The sequence below is a fragment of the Myxocyprinus asiaticus genome, chromosome 36, assembly GCF_019703515.2.
Source record: "Myxocyprinus asiaticus isolate MX2 ecotype Aquarium Trade chromosome 36, UBuf_Myxa_2, whole genome shotgun sequence".
Lineage (NCBI taxonomy): Eukaryota > Metazoa > Chordata > Actinopteri > Cypriniformes > Catostomidae > Myxocyprinus > Myxocyprinus asiaticus.
In genome coordinates this window covers 41,311,088-41,333,187 of record NC_059379.1, presented here as the reverse complement: position 1 = coordinate 41,333,187, position 22,100 = coordinate 41,311,088, and the positions used below count along the sequence as shown (strand labels likewise).

General features: G+C 42.5%; 1 protein-coding gene across 1 annotated transcript; it reads left to right on the top strand.

Annotated features, from left to right (window-relative positions):
• The first annotated feature begins 11,998 nt into the window (after positions 1-11,998).
• On the top strand, positions 11,999-13,780 carry LOC127427227 (uncharacterized protein F54H12.2-like). The gene is made up of 3 exons (XM_051674688.1): positions 11,999-12,113; positions 12,893-13,087; positions 13,188-13,780. The coding sequence occupies exons 1-3, from the start codon at positions 11,999-12,001 to the stop codon at positions 13,778-13,780; spliced, it is 903 nt and encodes a 300-aa protein (XP_051530648.1).
• The last annotated feature ends 8,320 nt before the right edge of the window (positions 13,781-22,100 follow it).

Below are 22,100 nucleotides of genomic sequence, written 5' to 3'. Positions count from 1 at the left end.
GTGAAAAACATTGACGTATCACTGAGTGCAACATGAACAAGATGGCCATGTCTGAGAGATGGACAGACATTTTTCGTGAGCTGGAGAGCAAAACCATCAACTTTGGAGTCTTAGCCAAGGTTGTGGAGTTTGTTTTATGCCTGCCTGGGACATCTGCATCTGTGGAGCGTGTGTTCTCATTAATGAATGCAGCATGGACACCTGATAAATCTCGACTTTACATGCACTAATTTTCGTCAATCCGAATTCAATCCAACTGCAGATTCTGAATGTACTGTTTATATGTCCCCTAAACTTTGCAATCCAATACAAATATTCATTTACATGTGCATTACATGTATTCCGAAACAAACTTCTGCGCATGCGAAGAATGTCAGTCGTTGCATTCTGAAGAAAGGCTGAGAAAGTGAGAATGGCACCAAAGTCTGTAATTGGTGTTTTTGCTCTGTTGAGATATCTTAAAAAAAAATGCCAGAAAAGCTTTCTTCTTATGTTACTCACTCTACTTAGAAGCAGCGTCTAATACGCTGTCTGACTTTACCATGTATTTGCCTCATGCCCATTCCTCCTCTAATGTAACCGTAAGCATCTCTAGATGCGAGTACGAAGTAAAGACATGTGGTTGAGAGTTGTCCTTAAAGGAGTTTACAGATGTGGAATGGAAACAAAATAATAGGGACTTTAAGCATAATTTGCAGACGAGACGCTATGCAAAAATGACTATTCAAAAATGACTAAGCAATAATGACGGCGGAACGGAGCATTTAATCATTCAAGGAAAAAAGGTTGGTTATTTAAAACAGCATGAGAAGGGGTGCTTGCTAGGGGTGTAATGGTACAGAAAAATGATGGTTCGGTACGTACCTTGTTTTTTTGTTTTTTTTCCACCCAATTTGGAATGCCCAATTCCCAGTGTGCTTTTTAAGTCCTCGTGGTCGCGTAGTGATTCATGAGCCTCGACGACGAGTGGAGGTGGCGGAGGACGAATCTGAGCCGCTTCTGAGACCATCAACCAGTGCATCTTATCACGTGGCTTGTTGAGCGTGTTGCCACGGAGACATAGCGCGTGTGGAGGCTTCACACCACCCACTGCGACATCCACGCCCAACTCACCATGCGCCCCACCGAGAACGAACCACATTATAGTGGCCACGAGAAGGTTACCCCATGTGACTCTACCCTCCTTAGCAACCGGGCCAGTTTGGTTGCTTAGGAGACCTGGCTGGAGTCACTCAGCACGCCCTGGGATTTGAACTAGCGAACTAGCGAGCTCCAGGGGTGGTAGCCAGTGTATTTTACCACTGAGCTACCCAGGCCCCCACGTACCTCGGTTTTGATGTCACGGTTCAGTATGTTTTCGGTACAGCAGGGGGAAAAAAAACAAAACAAAAAATAGCTTATTTTTTTCTTTTTTATTAAACAATGGTTTACTGAACATACTATGGCTCTGTCTTTCTTAAAAAAAGTAACATTTACTTAAAATCAAAATAAATATTCTCTCAAATAAATAAAAATATAATAACATAAATACCCATTAAGGTGCAACATTTAGAAAATTAACTTTACTTGAACTTTCCTGTACTTGTATTCACATTAGCAGCTTTCAGCGTCACATTATGACTGTGCAGCAGTCCCAGCTTGTACTGAGATTCATTGTATTTTCATGTGTTTTGTTTTTTTTTCATAAAAATGTACTTGTCCATGTTGTTTGCAGAAAGGGCAGATCTGCTGGCACTAAAAATGTCTCCCGCTGTGGAGAACATCTTCTCGCTAGGGACAGAGATAGCAAATACAGCCAGGTAGCGATTTGTTAACATGGCAACGTGAGGATATTTGGGCTCATTTGTGCTCCACCATGCAAGTAGCTTGGAATCCAGTGAAATGCAGTCTGCTGCCATGTATAAGGTAACTTCTTCACCAGCTGCAAAGTAGGCTTGTTTCCCACCTCAGTCTTGAAGAGCTCATCAAACATTTCAGCGATGGCTGAATTCTTGACAGGAGGAGATGCTCTGGATTCCTCTGTGTCTGCTCTCCCTGAGGATGACATGGCTCCTGTTGTCTCTGTGGATTCACCCTGCAGATTTAAATGACCAAAATAATGTAATATTTTAAATGAGTACTATTAACATTGTAGCATCAATAAAATGTTTCAAATTAAGCAAAGAGGGAATTTATGCACAAGAAAATAAGCATAATGTAAAATAAATTTAATACCTGTTCTTCAATTGCCACAATCTCTATGATGAGACTGTTGTACATCCTTGCACGGTAGGCATAATCCACATGAGGAAGGGCCTTGAACCTCGGATCAACAGCTGTGCATTTATTAAGAAAGTCCTGAAGAGCAGGGTCAGAGTATCTGTCCTTCAGGTTCCCTATCTGTCACTCACTCGACGTTGTGTCGATGTAGTGACACTTGGGGTCGCCCTTGGGAGCCCCAAACACCTCTGATCTCTGAGAAAAGGCCAATGGGAATTGGCAAGTGGAATTTGCATGCCACTCCCCCAGACATACGGGTATAAAAGGAGCTGACTCGCAACAACTCGTTCAGATTTTCTCTTCGGAGCCGAGCAGTTGTGTTCAGCGAGCTGAATCCTCTACCGTTCCATTCACCTCGAAAAGCTGTTGGATTTATGGCGCATTACAGCGGCTTCTCCCCCTCTTGCACCGGTGGAGTGCAGAGAACGCCCCTGGGCGCTTCAGCAGCTAAAAGAGTATATTCTTCATACTGAAAGAGTATATTTTCCCTTCTAAAAGAGTGGCATTAACGGAGAGCATCTTTTTAAAGATGCCTTTCCGTTTGTGTGTATTTCCTGGTTCCAGTCATTACCTCTCCGCTTCTGATGGCCACGATCACGGTCTTACGTGCTTGAGCGCTGCCCACGCTGAGACAGCTTTCATGGACGGGTCATGTTCTCACTACGAGAGCGTGACCATGGCAATGTTGCGGTCGCGGTTTTTTCCTTCCTTAGAGGAAAAAGCCACCCCAGCGGCTCCCCGCCTCGGTCCTTCTACCTACAGGTTTGAGACCACATCGGTTAGCACTGGGGGCGATTTGGGGACCCCAATGGGAGCCACTCTGCCGGGTAACTCCCCATGGACCTCCCATTCCCCAGTACGCTCCTTTGCCCTGCTGGGATGAAATTGCCAGCTCGTCTCAGGGCGAGTTCGCAATCTCGTTTCGGCGCTCGTGAAGTGGATGAGCTCTCAATTGCAGCATCGGAGAAAGGGCTGACGCTAAGGATTCGACTAGGCTCCCACCTTCGGGTGTGGTCGCCCAGTCGCAGCCATGCTTGCCCAGGTGGCTGCGTGCGTCAGGTTGGAGGTGAATCCTCCACCCCCCCCGAACCCTCGCAGCTTGATGATTGGTTCCTGGGCCCAGAGCGCCGCTCACGGATGCGCCCCGCCCAGGCCCCTTTCTTCCCAGAGGTGCATGAGGAGCTCACAAGGTCGCAGCGGGCACTTTCACTGCCCGGACCCGGTCTCTGAGCTCCTCTGCTCTCACTACCCTCGATTGTGGGGCTGCAAGGGGGTACTCAGCGATTCCCCAGGTGGATAAGGCGGTTGCAGTGCACCTGTGCCCGCAAAATGCCGCCACCTGGTGGGGCCGCCCGAGATTCCCGTACAGCGCCTGTAGGTTTACGTAGTCTCTGGACAGGCCACCTCCGCCCTGCATGCCATGGCTCTCCTGCAAGTGCACCAAGCCAAGGCACTAAGAGAACTGCACAAGGGTAGTTCTGACCCGGGATTGATGCAGGAGCTGCACTCGGCGACCGATCTCGCCCTCCGAGCGACGAAGGTCACGGCGTGGACTCTCGGGCAGGCGATGCCCAGCCTGATGGTCCAGGAGCGCCACCTATGGCTCAACTTGGTCAAGATGTGGGAAGCTGACAAGGTACAGTTCTTGACAAGGCTTCAGACTCGTGCTCGTCACGCCGGTCTGCTGCCATCTGTTCAGCCCTTGGACCGACCTAGCATTTCTACGGGTAGGGGTTCCCCTAGAGCAGGTCTCCAGGCCCTTGTGGGACCTCTCTGTGGTCCTTCGGGACCTACGGGGAGCTCCATTTGAGCCCCTAGAGTCAGCTGAGCTAAAGGTACTCTCTTTGAAGACTGCCCTCCTGACGGCACTCACCTCCATCAAGAGGCTAGGGGACCTGCAGGCGTTCTCTGTCAGCAAAACGTGCCTGGAGTTCGGTCCAGGATACTCTCATATGTTCCTGAGACCCCGACCGGGCTATGTGCCCAAAGTTCCCACGACCCCATTTAGGGATCAGGTGGTGAACCTGCAAGCGAAGCTGCCCCGGGAGGAGGCAGACCCAGCCTTATCGTTGCTGTGTCCGATGCGTGCTTTGCGCATCTATCTGGATCGCACACAGAGCTCTAGATGCTCTGAGCAGCTCTTTGTCTGCTTTGGCGGACAGCGGAAAGGGAGCGCTGTCTCAAAACAGAGGATCGCCCACTGGGTCATTGACACCATCGCTATGGCATATCATGCCCAGGACATGCTGCACCCCTTGGGGCTATGAGCCCACTCTACTAGGAGAGTGGCAGCCTCCTGGGCTCTGACCAATGGTGCCTCTTTAGCAGACATCTGCAGAGCAGCGGGCTGGGCAACACCCAACACCTTTGCAAGATTCTATAATCTCCGGGTTGAGCCGGTCTCATCCCGTGTGTTGTCAGGTACGAACAGGTAAGTTCCGGGACAGCTGGCCGGGTGTACCACTTGTGCATGGCACCTTTCCCCTCCCCTGAGGCAAAGACGTGTGCTTTTTACCCCCAGTCATGTTCACGAAGTTGTGGACCCTGGATGTCCTTCCTCAGCCCTGTGGCAGGCGAGTTTACGGATAAACTCGCTGCCGACCCAGTATGAGTGCTAACTAGGCCCTGTACTGGGGTAGGTGCTCCACATGCGCTGGTTGACCATGCGTAACCCCATGTGATGTATCTTCCGCAAAACAGCTTCCCTGTTGGTAAACCGTGTCTTCCTTGGGCAGAGGTCTCTCTGACCCCGGTCACCGTGTTTGTAGAACTCCTCCCCCTCTCGGGTAGGACTTACCACAGGACTTCTCCACATGTGACACTGCTGACAAGGCACCCTATGGGCGGGGTGTGGTCTCCGCGGTGTCTTCCCCTTGGGAGTGACACCCCCCGTAGCGGACAGTTATGGCCCTCAGTCGGTCAACGATTTCCACTCTTTTTTGGGCAGAAAAAAGAGAAGAGGCCACGGCTGGGCTAGCCTGTCCCCTTTTTTTGGGGGGTAGTCGACTTGTCCCCGAGTTGCAGGGGACCGTTCAATGCTCGTAGGAGCGTTGGGGAGGTTACGTGACAGCCTGGTGCACTGGCTACGAGGCACACAGCGATCTGCCCGTCTCGCACCGCTAGTCCATGTAACACAGTTCAGCTTATTGTGGCGTTTTTTATAGGGAACCCTAGTGTCACTACATCGACACAACGTCGAGTGAGTGACAGATACGGAATGTCCTGGTTACTTTTGTAACCTCCGTTCCCTGATGGAGGGAACAAGACGCTGTGTCCCTCTTGCAACAACGCTGTACTACAAACTGAAATGGCCGGGACCCTGTCTCGGCTCCTCAGCGCAAAACCTGAATGAGTGGTTGTGAGCCAGCTCCTTTTATACCCGTATGTCCGGGGGAGTGGCATGCAAATTCCACTCACCAATTCCCATTGGCCTTTTCTCAAAGATCAAAAGTGTGTGGGGCTCCCAAGGGCGACCCCTAGTGTCACTACATCGACACAACATCTCATTTCCTCCATCAGGGAACGGAGGATACAAAAGTAACCAGGACGTTCTCTCTGATGGCAGCTATGACTTCTTTCACAGTTGGACTGTCTTCCTCATTTTGTTCCATTGATTTTAGAAGCATGGTTTTGAGAGGCAGGATCATGGAAACTGATGGTGTGGTTTCACTGCACATCGTTGTTGTGATAGTTTTTAGTGGTTTAAGGACCTCACTTACATCCTCTGCCATTCTCACATCCTGGTCAGACAAATTAATGAAGTTTTTGTTCATCTTGAGGGCTTTTCAGTCAATGCTGTGTAAATAGCAGCTTGCTGCTCAAGATACCGCTCCATCATATCATAATTGGAGTTCCATCGAGTGGAGACATCATGAATGAGTTTGAGTTTTGGAATATTAAGCATCTCCTGTTTGCTGTGCAATATATGTGCAGCTGTTGTGCTATGGTGGAAGAAAGACACAACACTTTTGACTCTGCCTAGCAGCCTGGACACCTGATTTGATTCCTGTTGCTTTTTGTGCTGCTAAATTAATTGTATGCGCAAAGCATCTAATTTGGGGGCCCAATTTTGACACTGCTTCCTTCAGCTGCTCTGCCAGATGTGTGCTTGCTTGTGTGCTGTTCATAAACTGGCCGAGTTTGCAGAACATGGCTTTCCATGTTCCGGTTGGCTATGATGTAGTGCGCTGTTACCGTTAGGTAACTCTCGGTTGCTCTAGATGTCCACCCATCGGTCGTGAGAGCCACAGCAGATGCCTTGGATTAGTCGAGGACAACTGTAGCTTGTACTTGTTTAAAAAGGGCTGGTATGATTTGCTGGCTGAAATGAGGATGAGAGGGAACTTTGTAACGGGGCTTGCTTATTTTCAAAATGTGTTTAAACCCTGTGTTCTCAACAACAGAATATGGTTGCATATCCGCTGCTATAAAACACCTATGCCATTTGTTATAACTTTGGCCCTGTCGGAATTGTTAGCGAGAGGCTGCTTAAATGCCATGGTGAGCTGAGTTTGAACTCCACTCAGATTTTTCCTTGTACAAGTGATGTTCACATTCGGGTGATGTCATCTCCAATGAGTGAGCAAGTTCAACGTACAGCCAGCTTCATAACCGATTGCAGTTGAACAATGCCGGCAAATAGCTCTTGTCCAGTCCACAGTGCCTTTCTCCGTCATCATTGTAGTTAACTAAGAAACCATAATGTTCCCAAAAAGGAGACTTTATTGATAGTGGAGGATCTTCTGGTAGTTGACATGCTGTTTTATATAAACATGTACATATTTTACTAGTTGGACTATTTCCAGACTTGCCAGCCAGGATTCAGAGTATTGAAATTTGAAATATGTCCTAATAGGCAAGTTTTAGTTACATTTAAATGTTGTTTCAGCTAAAGCAGGTATTTAAATTGTATGCTGTATAATATAAATATGATATGTAATATGATATAAAAATAATATGAATGTTTAGATTATATTTTAACTAGTGTTTATGCTGCCTCATTATCATCAATGAAGCTTGTGCTTGCAAATATCTGTTTGGGGGTAAATGTGTAAAATGTGCTGTAAATATGCCCATATTAGAAAATCAGCATATTAGAATGATTTCTGAAGGATCATGTGACACTGAAGACTGGAGTAATGATGTTGAAAATTCAGCTTTGATCACAGGAATAAATAGCATTTTACAATATATTCAAAGAGAAAAGTTATTTTAAATTGTAAAAATATTTCACAATATCACTGTTTTTGCTATATTATGGATCATTAAAAAACATTAAACATTAAAAAATCTTACAGATCTAAAACTTTTAAACGGTAGTGTAGGTCTAAAGTTTTTAAGTAAAGTCTTTATGTAAAGAAAATGTATAGTCAGATTACTTCTTTTAACTTAAACTTGATTTTGTGAATAAGCTACAAACTTTCATTGTCTCTCAGGGGAGGGGTCTTTGTCTCCTCAGGTGTGAATCACATCAATATTCATGATCATCCACACCTCCTCGCATATGGCCTTTCTAACACTAAAAAGTGTCTTACAAAAGTTAAATGACTATATTGTTTTGTATGAATGAGTGATCAGGATGGTTTTCACATCATTTTGTAGCAAAAACTCTAGGCTACAAGATCCAGTTCTCAACAAATGTTTAGTATGTGTTATATGGCCTTATTTCAGTGACTTAAATTTCATTTTATTTTTCAAAAACCATGCATAAACATTATTTTTCTCAAAAATACAAACATGTACATACATGTTGTTCACATATTATCGTAGCCCAGTTTGTGCTGAATACAGTGTTATCAGACTTTAGCCATTAATATGTTTTTAAGCAACTGAAAAAAGCACAAATGTCAAGGCATGTCAAAATTTCTCCAGGGCCCAAAAACACCCTCAGACCCCAGAAGGTTAACTGCGTTCGCCATAACTACTCGTGCATGCTTAGTTGGGTAGCTGAACCAACAACATCTGGTCCTTTGCTAAACGTTTTGGTACGAATACATGTACTGTTACACCCCAGTAGTTATAACCTATACTATGTGTCAAAATGTCAAATTGATTGATTTATGACATGTGATTTATGACCCCCTGTCACCCCTGATTGTCAGGTAGAAGATAGTCCGGACATGTTAAAAAACATGTTTGGACATGATCTTCCAGGGATGTGTTGACCAGTCGTCCGATGTCAGTGACTGTTTATGGTGTGTTTATGTTAATGATTTCTTACCTCTCACCATTGTTCCTTCCTGGTATGCTTTTCACACCTACATCACTACCTACATCCTGAATTTGTTGTATAAATAATGGTTTCAGATGCCATAGTTAAAACACAGAAAACACTGCAACTTTCTGTTACAATGGCTGCTCCGAGAACTCCTAAAACCCCTAGAAGAGTGATGTTTATTTCACCAACAAGAGGACCTGTTGAAATGAGAGAGGAACTGACTTTTGCACAAAGGAAAAAACAAAATGTTAGTTTGACAAAGTTTCTTCATGAAGATATGGATTTTGCGAAACGTGATTTCTCATTGTCTGGTAATCATGTAGGAAGATATATGTTTGACAAGGTGATGCGGACTGTGAAACTCTATGCTGTGGATATTGGAGATGATTTTACATCACAGGAACCCTGCCTGATTTTCCCTGCCAAAGACTGGTTTATGTTTTACAATTACGTTTGGAGAGATTTGAATGACTGTGGCGATGAGCCACTGTACATTGGTGAGTGGGATGCCATGACTCCTTATATTTTTTGCTGCAATGACAAGATAAAGCTCAACGAAAGTGCATGGCCTATCCCTGAGTCTGAGCATCACGTATTATGACATGAAATTTTTGTTTCAGCGGAAAGATGTTCGTATGCTTGACGACATTTTTACATGTATTGACAAGATGTTTAGATGGTGTAACATGTATGATCACTACAGTTCTGTAAAGATGATATTGTTTCACCCTGAACAGGGCGTCAACAACCCCGAAGACCACCACTTAAGTCCGTCCCCATATTACATCCATTAAAAACGCCAGCAGTTCGGTACATTTGCTACATACATTCACCATGTCTCAAGAATCTATGACTGTCTACTGCTACACCAACACTCCTGAGACTGCACCGGCGATGCCTGATGACAATGCAACACCGCTGGAGCCCCACCCACAAACTTGTGACAACAACTGGTTGGATACATTTTGCAAGGATCTGGGATATCACAACCTGACCTTCCTTACAATGCTGTATGGCAATGCTGGAGCAATAGCTGGAGCTGCGGCCTATGCTGGGATTGATGACACAGACAGTTGTATCCGCTCTGACGGCTTCAAAATCATAAAAGCGACTGTCGTGGTCCTTCTGGAACATCTCATCAACAAAAAGCTGAAAGAATTGTTGATGAACCTGTTGCTGTAATCCAATGTGGTGTTGATCCCAAATGTTTAGCAAACCTCAAGAAGCAAATGTCTTATAAGAGGCATGTCAAATGAGTGGACAGATATGATGCGTATGTGTATTAATGCGGGCGATCCAATTTGTGCAACTATCAGAAAAATACTAGACCTGGTGACTGAATGTAGCTGTTGTATTAGAATTGCTGACATAATCTGTATGTGTACGTATGTGACTGATTTATGTGTAATCACAGTGTCAAGAAATGACCAGACTGATGTTTGTGAAATTATTGAAACACTAGTTGATTACATTCTTGAGAAAAACATTGTGATGTGTACAAAATTTCTAAAGTACCTCGATGCTGTAAGATGCCAATGTTCTCTTTTACTGAAATAAAAACCCCAAACACTTAAACCATCTGAGTTATTCTTTTGTGGATACTGCAATATGTCCGAAGAAATGAAAAATATTTATTACACACCTTCTAACTGGGTTCTTTAGGAGGTAAAATACATTTAGAAGATGGTGTTTTAAAAGAAACGGGTGTTCGTTTAACCAATAAACAAGTTTCGGACTGGCTCGCCGGCGAGGATGCTTACACACTACACAGAACTGCCCCTCTAAAATACAAAAGGAATAGGGTTTTTGTCTATGGTATTGATATGCAGTTCCAGGCCGATCTAGTTGATATGTCTGCATACACCAAGGAAAATGACAACAATCATTTTCTGTTGACGTGCATAGATCTGTTTAGTAAATATGCATGGACGCGTGTGTTAAAAAACAAGAGCGGCCCCGAGGTGACTAAAGCTTTTGAATCTATACTGAAAGAGGGATGTGTGCCACACAAATTACAGATAGACAAAGGAAAGGAGTTTTTTAACAAGCATTTTCAAAGCATGACAAAAAAGTACAACATCACACATCACAAACTCCAAACACTACATCGATATACTTCAAGACATCACGGATGGATACAACATCAGCTATCACAGAAGCATCAAGATGAGACCGGTTGATGTGAACAACGAAAATGAATCTGTGGTGTTTCATAATCTATATGGGTCTAGTGGGGGTCGCGGTGTCACCCCAAAATTTAAATATAAAGTTGGTGACATTGTTAGAATTTCTAAAGTAAGAGGCCCATTCACAAAATGGTATGAGGAAAACTATACGCAGGAGTTTTTCACTATAACAGTGTGCATCCCACGCGACCCACCTGTCTACAGATTGTGTGATTATGACGGCGATGTCATCGATGGCATTTTTATGAGGAGGAATTACAAAAAATATTTGTGAACAAAAACAAGACATTTAAATTGGAAAAAAAATTTAGACAAGAAGAAACAAGGCCGGAAAATGATAGTGTTGGTTCGCTGGCTCGGATGGCCTACATAATTCGCATCATAGATCGACCAGAAATAATTGGTTGATGTACAGAAGCCATAAAAACAAAAGACCTACATAGGTAGCACACATTTATGTAAAAACCAACCATGCCTGAGGGTGGATTTTATGTCACGCTGCCCTGCAATGCCTCGTTATCTGTTTATCCGGAAAACCGCATATCTAGTTATACAACCAGGTTAGCGAGAACTATAAACCTAAAAGGAGAATGGCAAGTTGGATTGATCGAATTTGAATATCCTGTGTCATGGTATACATTTAATGAGGAAGATGCTGCATTCATTCTCAACTATGGTGAAACACCAGCGACAGATAGTGAGAAACACATCACCAACTATCCTGTTGAAGGCAAAGAGATAGAGATTTTTATCAGCAGCGATAAAAAGATATCAAATGTACCTTACAGGTTAAAGACTGGATATTATGATGACATGTTTTTTTGATCAGGGAGATCAACGCAAACCTGCCATCGCGGGTGAGTCTTGGTTATGACCATGTTAAAAACAAAGTGTTTCTGAAAGCCCCTCCGAAGACGTCACTGACATTTTATGGAAAGTTGGCTAATATTTTAGGATTAAAACCAGGGGTTGCTATAGAAACTGGTAACCAAACTCATGATAATCATAGTGTTGGGTACAAGCCTGTGACGTATGCACCCTATCAAGCAGACATAAATGGGGGGTTTTACACCATGTATATCTACACGGATATTATAGAATATCAATCAGTTGGTGATCATCATGTTCTGCTACTAAGGTGTGTACATATAGACGGTGAGAATAATAAGATTGTTAGTGTTAGATACGACAGACCGCATTACGTATAAGTTAATAAATCGTCCATCACCGAGATAATCATACAAGTGAAAGACGATCAAAATCAAGATGTACGTTTCAGTTACGGGAAGGTGTGTGCTAAGCTACACTTTAGACCTGTGAAACGATTTGCTTAAAAATGGCATATTTCAACAATCACAATGCCGACCCCATGCGTTATGTGGCCTATTACCAGAATCAGGCCGGCAATGGACTCCCCGGCTATGCTGGGGGCGGGGTAAGGTATGGAGCTGGTTTGGGGGGGATGTTTAGAGGTCTCTTTAGAATGGCTATACCATTGCAAAAATGAGGATTTAGCATAGCCAAGCCACATCTTAAATCAGCTGCAAAAAACATACTAAGTGACGTTGTTAGCAACACATTATCACGGTCTTTTAATAACAACAGTACTCAAGACTGATCCAGGCTAATGGTGATGGCTCGCAAAAGAGCATCTAGGCCACCAGGGGTGCGGAGGAGTGGCCAAACACAGAAGAAAACAAAACATATACCTTAAGAAAGCATCAGTCGTAAAACACAAGCGCAAGGAGACAACAAAACGTGCTACATCAAAAAGACCAAAGAGCTCTGTTAAAACAATATTTTAGATCATGGCTTTACTACACAACATGTCAGAAGAGTGTTTAAAAACCGAACTGGATCTGTTCACAGTGCCATTGACTCAAACTGCTATTGAAAAAAATACTTATATAGAAGTACCACCATTATCAGCAATATCGGACTCATCACCTTTGGAGTTTTTTTATCGCGGGGACTGGAGAGGATTATGTAGACCTAAACAACACATTGGTGTTTTTGCATCTCAAAATCATTAATGCTGACAGCACAGATATTACAGATGGAGCCCCAGTGGGTCTTATTAACTACGCAGGGGCAACAATATTTTCACTAGTGGATGTGTCGCTTGGAGACCGTCTTATATCACAGAGTTCTAGCACACATCCTTATCGATGCATAATAGAATGTCTTACCAATTATGGTAAAGGTGCCCTTGAAACGCTTTTCTCTGCAGGGCTCTTTTACAAAGACACGGTTGGTCATATGGATGTGGCAGACCCCGCTGGTGGTAATCGCGGTCTGACAAAGAGAGGGGCCTTTACCAATGCCAGTAATGTGGTTGAGCTACTCGCACCCGTTCACAGTCATATTTTCTTTCAAGAAAAACTGATGCTTAACGGGGTGGACATTAAAATTCACATGACGAGAGGTAAAGATGAATTCTGCTTGATGAGAAGCGACACTGTAGCCTATAAACTATACATCCTGTCAGCCTCACTATTTGTGAAAAAAAGTGTCTGTATCACCAGCTGTGAGATTGGGACATGCACAAGCACTGCTCTCAACAACTGCCAAGTACCCCATCGACAGAGTGTGCCTGAAAAACTTCTCAATTCCTGCAGGCTCACGAGTCTGCAATCAAGAAATCTTATTCTTAGGAACTCTACCAAAATCTGTTGCTCTAGCGATGACTGATAATGATGCGTTTACAGGATCCTATAATAAAAATCCATTTGCATTTAAAAACTATGACCTAGAATTTTTTGCCATTTATCTGGACGGACAACAGCACCCAGCGAAGCCTCTGCAGCCTGAATTTGAAAGTGGTTCTGCAGTGCGGGAATTTTACCAGTTAGCATTGGCTTCTGGAAATCATCTTAAAAATCAGGCTCCATCTATTGACACGGAGGACTTTCTGCATGGCTATACCCTCTATGCATTCAATTTCACACCAGATGAGGAGTGCAGTCAGCACATATCGCTTATCAAGTCTGGAAATATTAGACTAGAAGCTCGTTTTAGACAACCGCTACCCCGAACGATCAACTTAATTGTTTATGCCATATTCGATAGCATCATCGAAGTGTCAAATTGCCAACAGATCCTGGTTGATTACTATTAATATGTAAAAATGGACACTGTCCAGCTTACGACTATCATGGATAAGATCTCATGCAACATCCATTTTCTCGGTGTACTCCTGTGTGACTATCTACCAAAAGACCCTTTAAGACAATTACCATCAATGGTTATAATCAACACACATCCTTCAGGACACCCAGGTGTACACTGGTTAGCCATCTACATAAATGAGGATGGTGTGGGGTGTTCTTTCAACAGCTTTGGTAATAAACCAGATTACCCCCGTTTTCCATCGATTATCAAAAACTTTCTAAACCGCAATTCTAGTGTGGTACAGCATTCATCAGTGCGAGTCCAAGATTATTCATCAGAGACTTGTGGTCAGCATTGTGTGCTCTTTCTCTACCACATGGCAAAGGGGTATGATTATGCTAATGTGTTGAAGCTGTATACCAATGATTTTATTAAAAATGACAAAAAGGTGTCAGCTTTTGTGAAAAAACTAAAACAATCTCATTGTAATGAAAATGTTTTCAAGTGTGTTCAATGTGTTCAGACTGGTGAAATGTTTATGTCTTATGCTTAATATTTTCAATAAACAACTAAAGAACAGAATTGTTTTCTTTTGACTCTTTATTATACATACATCACATTCAACAATACAGATAATAACAAGATCAAAACATGAGAACACAGAACATGCAAAACTCTGAGATTAAAAACTTAGCCACTGACTCTGGTCAAGAGTAGGTGACTTGAATACATGGCCATCTGAATACTTTGAATGTGTTGATGGCGAACTCGGGTGCACTTTCTGTTTTTTACTCTTCTTAGATGAGCTGGTTATAGACAGTGTCAATTTGGTTTTGAAAGACTTAATTGCGTGTCTGACATAATGATTTGGTATCATTGAGTATGGTATGTTAAAAGTAGCAAAAGCTTCCAGAAACTCGTTCCATCCAACAGGTCTCCGTGCATCAGCAATCTTTTGTGGAGCCGTGATACCTTTAAATATATCGAGCATGTGTGAACCAGGGATTGTTCTACCTTTAAACATAAACTCGCCCAACTCAGCCCAAGAAGTGACATCTTTAGTTTTAGACATTTTATCTAAAATGTAATGAAAGTTTTTTACACTTCTCTGTGGAACATTCTTCAAAATGTCGTCCACAACATTATCTAAAACATCCTGGACACTTACACGACCGTTGCAGGTGGGTCTTCTTTTTCAACGTGGTCAGGCTGTGGAAGGGTTAATGTTAATGTGTTGGTTTCCCTGTCCCCTTGTCTAGCAAGTGTTAAAAATCGCTGTAAAGTATTTGTGTACAGTTTTGCCTTTTCATAATTGTCCAAATCAGATCTGTGCAAAATACTTCTTATAGTCATGTCCAAATCATTCTCCACAACCTGTTGAATAGACTCGCGGGGGGTACCAGTCTTTAGTTTATCCATTTGATGCTGTGGAACTAAAAACACCTTCTCTGCATACTCCATCCCCAAAGTTATCCAGAAGCAACCAAGTTGGAGATAAAAGGGATTGTGACACTTAAGAGGGGAAGAAGAAAGCCACCCTGTTGGTTTATCAGCCGTCTCTTTCTTTTAACACCAATCTTCTTATCTGCATCAAATTTTATCTTGCTTTTCCTCCTTCTTAGCTTCTGGTATTGTTGTGACGTGAGTGGTATATTGCTGTAGAGAAGATTAAGAGCTACTTCACACAATGTCACAATGAGCTCGTCTGTGGCAGACTGTAAAATAACCCGTCTCTGTTTGGGTGTTGCTTTTAATAATAATTTTAAAAGAGGAATGTTTCTACAAAGTCTAGCTGACATTTTCACCGTCCAACAGTTTTTCACTACCTTTTTTCTGGAGGTAAACTACAGGATGTAGTGAAAGTAAATCTGTTCTGAGCCGATAGTGTTCGGGTGTTTTTGTTTTATAATCAATCATCAGGTAACCGAAAGATTTGTTGGTTGCATCTTGATAACATTCCATAAAAAATGTTGTATTCCCGGGATACATTTGCCTTCCTAGTACATTGACCTGATTGGTGTCTCTGGGGTTTTTAAACAACATCAGATCATTTGTTTTTAAACTGATGGTCCTGCTGGATTTACCCTGGCAAAATAAATTCTGTACAATATAAATAGCACTAAGATTTCTGTGGCGAACATACTGTGTGAACACCTTCTCCACCTTATTGCTCCCACTGGCCTCTTTCATCAGGTCATCAAGGATCAGCAAATTAGTTTTGTTGACGGGGAATAAATCATCATCATTCAGAGCCTGTGGTAGTTCTTCAACAAATTTAATTTTGTACATTTTCAACAATTCGTCATACAATGGTTGCCAACAATCATAAATATACACAATATTTTCAATTTTTTTAGAAATCAACCGTACAGCATTTTGCAACACTATTTTTACAAAATATGACTTTCCCGAGTTTGAAGGGCCGCTTATCACACATGAAAATGGATGCTGTAATCTGAAATCAAAACCATCTGTGTCTCGCACACCCCTATGTCCAAAAAGATTGTCAGAATCCATATGGGAGTGTGGTGAAATCAGGGAGCAGCACACGTTTGTTGCAAAACACCTTAAATTTTTAATGACTGACCTGTTGTGTAGTATGAACTGTTTTTTATTTCTCACGATAGTGTCGGTGTATGCCAGTATATGCCGACTATTATCTTCCCCCACGACAAAGTGATCAACAAGTCCAATCAGAGTGTCTAACCTAATGGCTTTTTAGTTTACAGCGTTGAGAGTGATACCCTTGGCTTTCATGCAGACCATACCCATAGCAGTGCGGTAGCCATATGTTTTCAGGCCCCCTGAACAAAACTCTACAATGTGATCCCCATCCCCAACCTCATCAGTCAGATTACCGAGGTAAGGCCCCAACAGAGGCTCCCAGGCGCCGTCTCTAGAAGTAAAGATGACGCTGTCTGTGTCACTGTTCAACAGTTTATCCCCCAACTTATCCATTAGTTCATACAGCTCTAGACGCGCATGTGCAGTTGTATACGCACCAAGAAAGACATTAATGTCATGGGTCTGACCACCTTTCCCATCCGTGTAACACCACTGAATTAGTGCAACAGTGTCTGACACGAACGAGAAGTGTTTAATGTCATAACCATTGCCAAAAATGTGTTGGGCAAACTGTTCAGGGTCTGAAAGCAGTTCTGTACACGGCAAATTTTCGTGCATAGAGAACTGCCCCCAAAGTGAGTTCAGCAGAAGTTTATTAATAGACTGGCGTACAGGGTTAAGACTTATCTTGTCAAGATTCAGCTTAATCCCCTCTTTCTCAAAGTAATCGTTGATGTAAGATTCTTTGTCTGCATCTGTCACAATGTGTGTGGGGAATCCACTGGCCTCTTGTTTGTACTGTAAAATTGTTTTAACATAATCACAAAACAAGGTTTCTGATCGTTGAGGGAAATGCCATACCTCGTCCACCTTCGTTACATCATAACCCTTTAACTGCCTTTAACAGTTCGATACTGACCCAGCAGCCTGAAATAGCCCTTTCCTCATCAGTGTGTCTACACGGGATGGTCTGATTCTGATGATCCGCACATGTACGGCAGAGCAGAAACATAAGCTTGCCACCAGTCCTATAGGGAACGACGGGGTGAAGCAGTTTTCACGGGGGCAGTACTTTGGCTTTGACAAATCCATAATAATTTTCAAGAGGTTCAAAATCCTTCAAAATTATTTGGAGATGTCTTATAGGGTAGCATTTCTTGGCCTGGCAAACTTGTAAAGTCAAAATAGCATATTTTTTCACCATTGTCAGCTTTATGATACAGCTTGTACGCGTTAGTGTGACCACCAATAGAGCGTTATGTGGTTTCAATCTTTCAGGATGTGTGTAAGTGGACATAAATGCCATCACATCAGCATCAGTCTGTTTAGCAGTGTTCCAAGCACACTCCCACATCACTTCTACCTCCAACCCATATGCATGCTCTAAAATTACAACCTTGTCATCAAACTGTCTTCTGAGTGTGCCGTAGGACAGTTTTGATAACGGGTGTAAATTGTTAGGATTATAACAACATTCATGCCCATGAAACATACAGTCGTTGAATGCTAGAGCCTTTTTTACGCCGTCCTTTTCATAATAACCATCGAGATAGTATTTTCCAATAACCATCTCGCCGTGGTTTAACGCATGCTGAATGTCTATGCCGCGTTTAACATATTCAAGCCATTCAATGGAAATATTTGAGTATGTCTTGTTCTGACTGGTGTACGCGTTGTTATGGGTCAGAGCTAGGGTGTCTTTTGGTAGGAAGTGGGTTTTATACACTGCCATACAACATGCTGCTAAAGTGGTGCATCTAAACGGATCAAGATGGGTACACTGTATGAATTCATCGCGGTACTTCATGCAAGCCTCCCTGAGCAAAACGACATCATTCTTGCCATACATGGCAAGTTCTTTTTTAAAATCAAACACTTTACCTGATACTGTAACATACCACTCATCAAACAGAGCCCTCTCTTTGTCAGACATTGTCTCATAGCCGTAGAAATGCCTGTCCGGGTATGGTCCTATGTAATTCTCATTTTCTAATCTGTTGAAATTGTGCGGAAAATAACATTTCTCTGCGCAGGTTAGATTTAACGCAGCGGAAGTCATGGCCAAATGCATAGGGATGAATGAATAACTGTCAATAAAGCGCTGCTTGAATGTGTTGTCATACATTAAAATTATCCGACATCCTTGCATAGTGATTTTAAGTGTGAGCCCAGCTTTTGTGAAATATTCCAAAAGTATAAAGTCATCAAAATCGGAAGCATTGTGGGCAATCTTGGGGAAATTCTGATAACGTGGATGTCTAAACCTTTTAACAAGTCATTCTTTACAGTCTGGACCAGCGGCTGTGAACTCCTCCCCTTTAAATGTAATGGCACAAACTAAGTTTGCAACATGTTTACCATTTACGTATTGCATCTCAAAATCATAGAATATGTACTTGTCGCTAGGTGCCTCGAGATTTATTGGTTGTATAAAGCATTGATGTACACTGTCGTTAATCACTTCCTCGCCACAATGGATACACCGTTCGACTGCACACTTGTGTGGTTTGGGGTTGGTAGCACTGACACGATAACGTCTATTATTATTTTTGGCAGTATTTTGTAACAGCACACTGTGCAAACTGTTGACCTAATGGCAGTTGCTTATGCACGTCATAACAATAGTCAGATTTGCAGTACCGCAAACAGTCGCTGCATTGCTTTGTTTTGATGGGGTACTTATAACAATCAGGACCATTGCAGATATCGCAGACGTATTTGCAACGATGATCTCTATGGTTAGTAAAACCCTGGTAGCAGTAGTCACACACATATGGAGTACCTATGAACGCATTCAACTTCTTAACCATAAAATAGTGGCCATTGTGCAGGTACAAGAACACTGTTTTGTGATGTTGTGCGTCATTGGACGTATACTTCTCCAACACACCTGTGCATGACCTATGGAAGACCACTATTTTAATGTGCAACATCCGTTCAAACCATGTGATATCATTAAACCCTATCTTATGCTGTTCTGAATACCCCGCCATCTTCTGCATCGCCGCTGCTATAGGTTCTAGATCTGTGTGTGGTTTTTGAGGGTTTAGAAAATGTGCCAAGCAGACTGCAAAACACAGATTATTTGAAGTGTTGAGGGGGCAAAACAGATTCATCCTGTTTCTGGTGATCACTTCGTTATGGGCAAGATCACGTATCTTTCGATACGCACCCCCTTGTTTACACCTAGCTATAGTCACATTTAGATCCAAACTATCATCAACCCTCACATCAGAGTTACTTTGCATTATCTTTTCAATCTGATTTGTGAAGACATCCACACTGTAATCATTGCTAGGTGACAAGACAGTGTTAACATCAGTGGTTAGACTAGGCCCTCTCAATGTTATGTTAATTAACCTGCCATCCCCAGCCAACAGTTTGGAAAACGACACTATTTCAGACAAAATATCGTGCAAAAATATAGTGTAGGCTGCCAAGTCTGTGGCAGATTTATACGCCGACGTATCTCCAAACTATTGAATCTGAGTCTCGGGACCACAGTATAACCACCAATATCACCACCCTCTCTTACAAGCATGTCAGTATCAGTGGGGGTTAATCCCATGTTTGGTGCTGTAGGATCAAATGAATGATACGGATGGTTATCTGCACCCTCGCCCACCTGGTGAGAATTTAAAACAGTGTCTAATGCTGAGTTTGGATCTGGTTCTGGTTGATCATCTGACATTGATCTCACAATGTTTAATAATTCTAGCAATGTACCAGTTGTAGACTCAGATCTATTCATCTCCTCCATTGTCTGAATTAAATAGAGAAATGTTTCTGTGTTGCTGCACTGTTCAAGGGGGATCTCGCTGTCATCGCATCGTCTAAACCTAGCTGCTGGCCCCTGATCACAACCATCCGACTCCCAACAACATTTTGCCATTTTAAATCAGATCTTTTTTATTTAAACCACACGTAAGGGTGTACAATTAAAATAACTAAGGAAACAACTAAGGAAATAAAACTAGCCCTATACAGTAAAAACAAAAACAGTACTGAAACATCAACTATTACAACCAAACTAATACATAGTTAAAAAATAACTTTTTTACAACTCACCCGAATTTCTTTTTAAGTATGAGTATGACCTGCTTTAACAAGTCCGTTGTCAGGTTTTGATCACGGGCTGCACGTTAGCTCGCCCCACCATGCAAATGCTGCGTCGCTATCACTTGTTTAATCCAGATACCTTGTTGTTGTAGTGTGGCTGTCACAGACTGTTTATAATAATAATCCTGCTTCTTCTCAAAGGTATCCAAGCGCTCCTCAACGATGTTAAAGCGCCTCTCAATGGCGTTAAAACGTCCCTCAATGGTCTTGAAACCATCCTGTATCAGTCCGATTATGTGTTGATTGTCTATAACGGGATGTGATCCCTGTCTGTAAGCCTCCTGATTTGAAGGCAGAGCCTCAGGGTCGGAATCTGCTGCAGACACCACGTGTTCGCTGGATTGATCATCCTGTTGTGTTTCTTTAGGTACCTGGGAAAATGCACAGGCATCCCACAATTCTATCAGTTCATCGCCCCAGCTCCGAACATCATTTACATCGGGTACCGCATGGTCATCCACAACCAACTCTGTGAAAAAAAAAAATAAAAAAAATATTGTTAGGGATGATATATGAATTAGGAAAAAGATCAAATAATGTTTTTTAACATATTTATTTATGTAGGCTTTGAGAAGTCGTTTTAAAGTCATAAAGTCAGAAGTCATATTGTTATACTATTTAAGACTTCATGCCAACATCAATGTTTGTTCACAAACTTTAGCATCTAGTTAACTTCACACAGAGAAACAGACACACACACACACATATACCAGCTGATGCTCTGAGCGAACGTCTTGACCGTTTCCGTTCTGGTGTCTGTGGTATGAAATCAAGATCTCTTAACATCCCCATCAACCGGAGCGTGCACTTGGGCGATCGTAACCGCTTTACGTTTGAGTCTTTTCGGCTTTGTTGCAACTCCACGGCCGCTAGCCCTCTCCGGGTGATTTTCGCTTCCAGACGCGACGATCTTGTTTAAAGGTTTGATAAATCTTCGGAAAAAAAACAAAACACATATGAACGTTTTAAACAAATCCAACAAATCATGTAAATAATGCTGCATTACAAACACTTACTAAGCGGCGGGATGTTCGCCCTGTCTCGCGGAGACGCACGCACTGATGTGGAACTATGCTCCGGATTCGGCCCTGCTGATAAATACTAAATATATGATCATTCTACACATTCACAACACAAAGATAGACAGCCATCTTCTCTTGAAGTACGATTATGTTTCAAAATAACAAAACTTGCCGGAAAAAAGTAATTTGAGAATGAAGATTCACTTACACCTCACAGACGCTAACACAACTGTATGGTTTGATACTGACTGGTGTGACTGACTCCATTTTTAAACACCACACTGGGGGGGATAAACTGTGAAAAGCAGGGCTCACACTTAAAATCATTAACATAAACACACCATAAACAATCACTGACATCGGACGACTGGTCAACACATCCCTGGAAGATCATGTCCAAACATGTTTTTTAACATGTCCGGACTATCTTCTACCTGACAGGGGGTCATAAATTACGTTACACATACCTGTCAATCAAGGGTGACAGGGGGGTCATAAATCACATGTCATAAATCAATCAATTTGATATTTTGACACATAGTATAGGTTATAACTACTCACCCCTAATGCTTGCAGTGTTAAATAACTCTCAGAAGAAGAGTTTTACTCTTGTACGATATA

Bases quoted from the DNA above. Each gene is read 5' to 3' on its own strand.
- LOC127427227 (XM_051674688.1), top strand. From the start codon at position 11,999: ATGGCATATTTCAACAATCACAATGCCGACCCCATGCGTTATGTGGCC. The intron at 12,114-12,892 runs GTTTGGGGGGGA...TTTTCTCTGCAG, and splicing joins CGGGGTAAGGTATGGAGCTG to GGCTCTTTTACAAAGACACG. The intron at 13,088-13,187 runs GTAAAGATGAAT...CTGTATCACCAG, and splicing joins TAAAATTCACATGACGAGAG to CTGTGAGATTGGGACATGCA.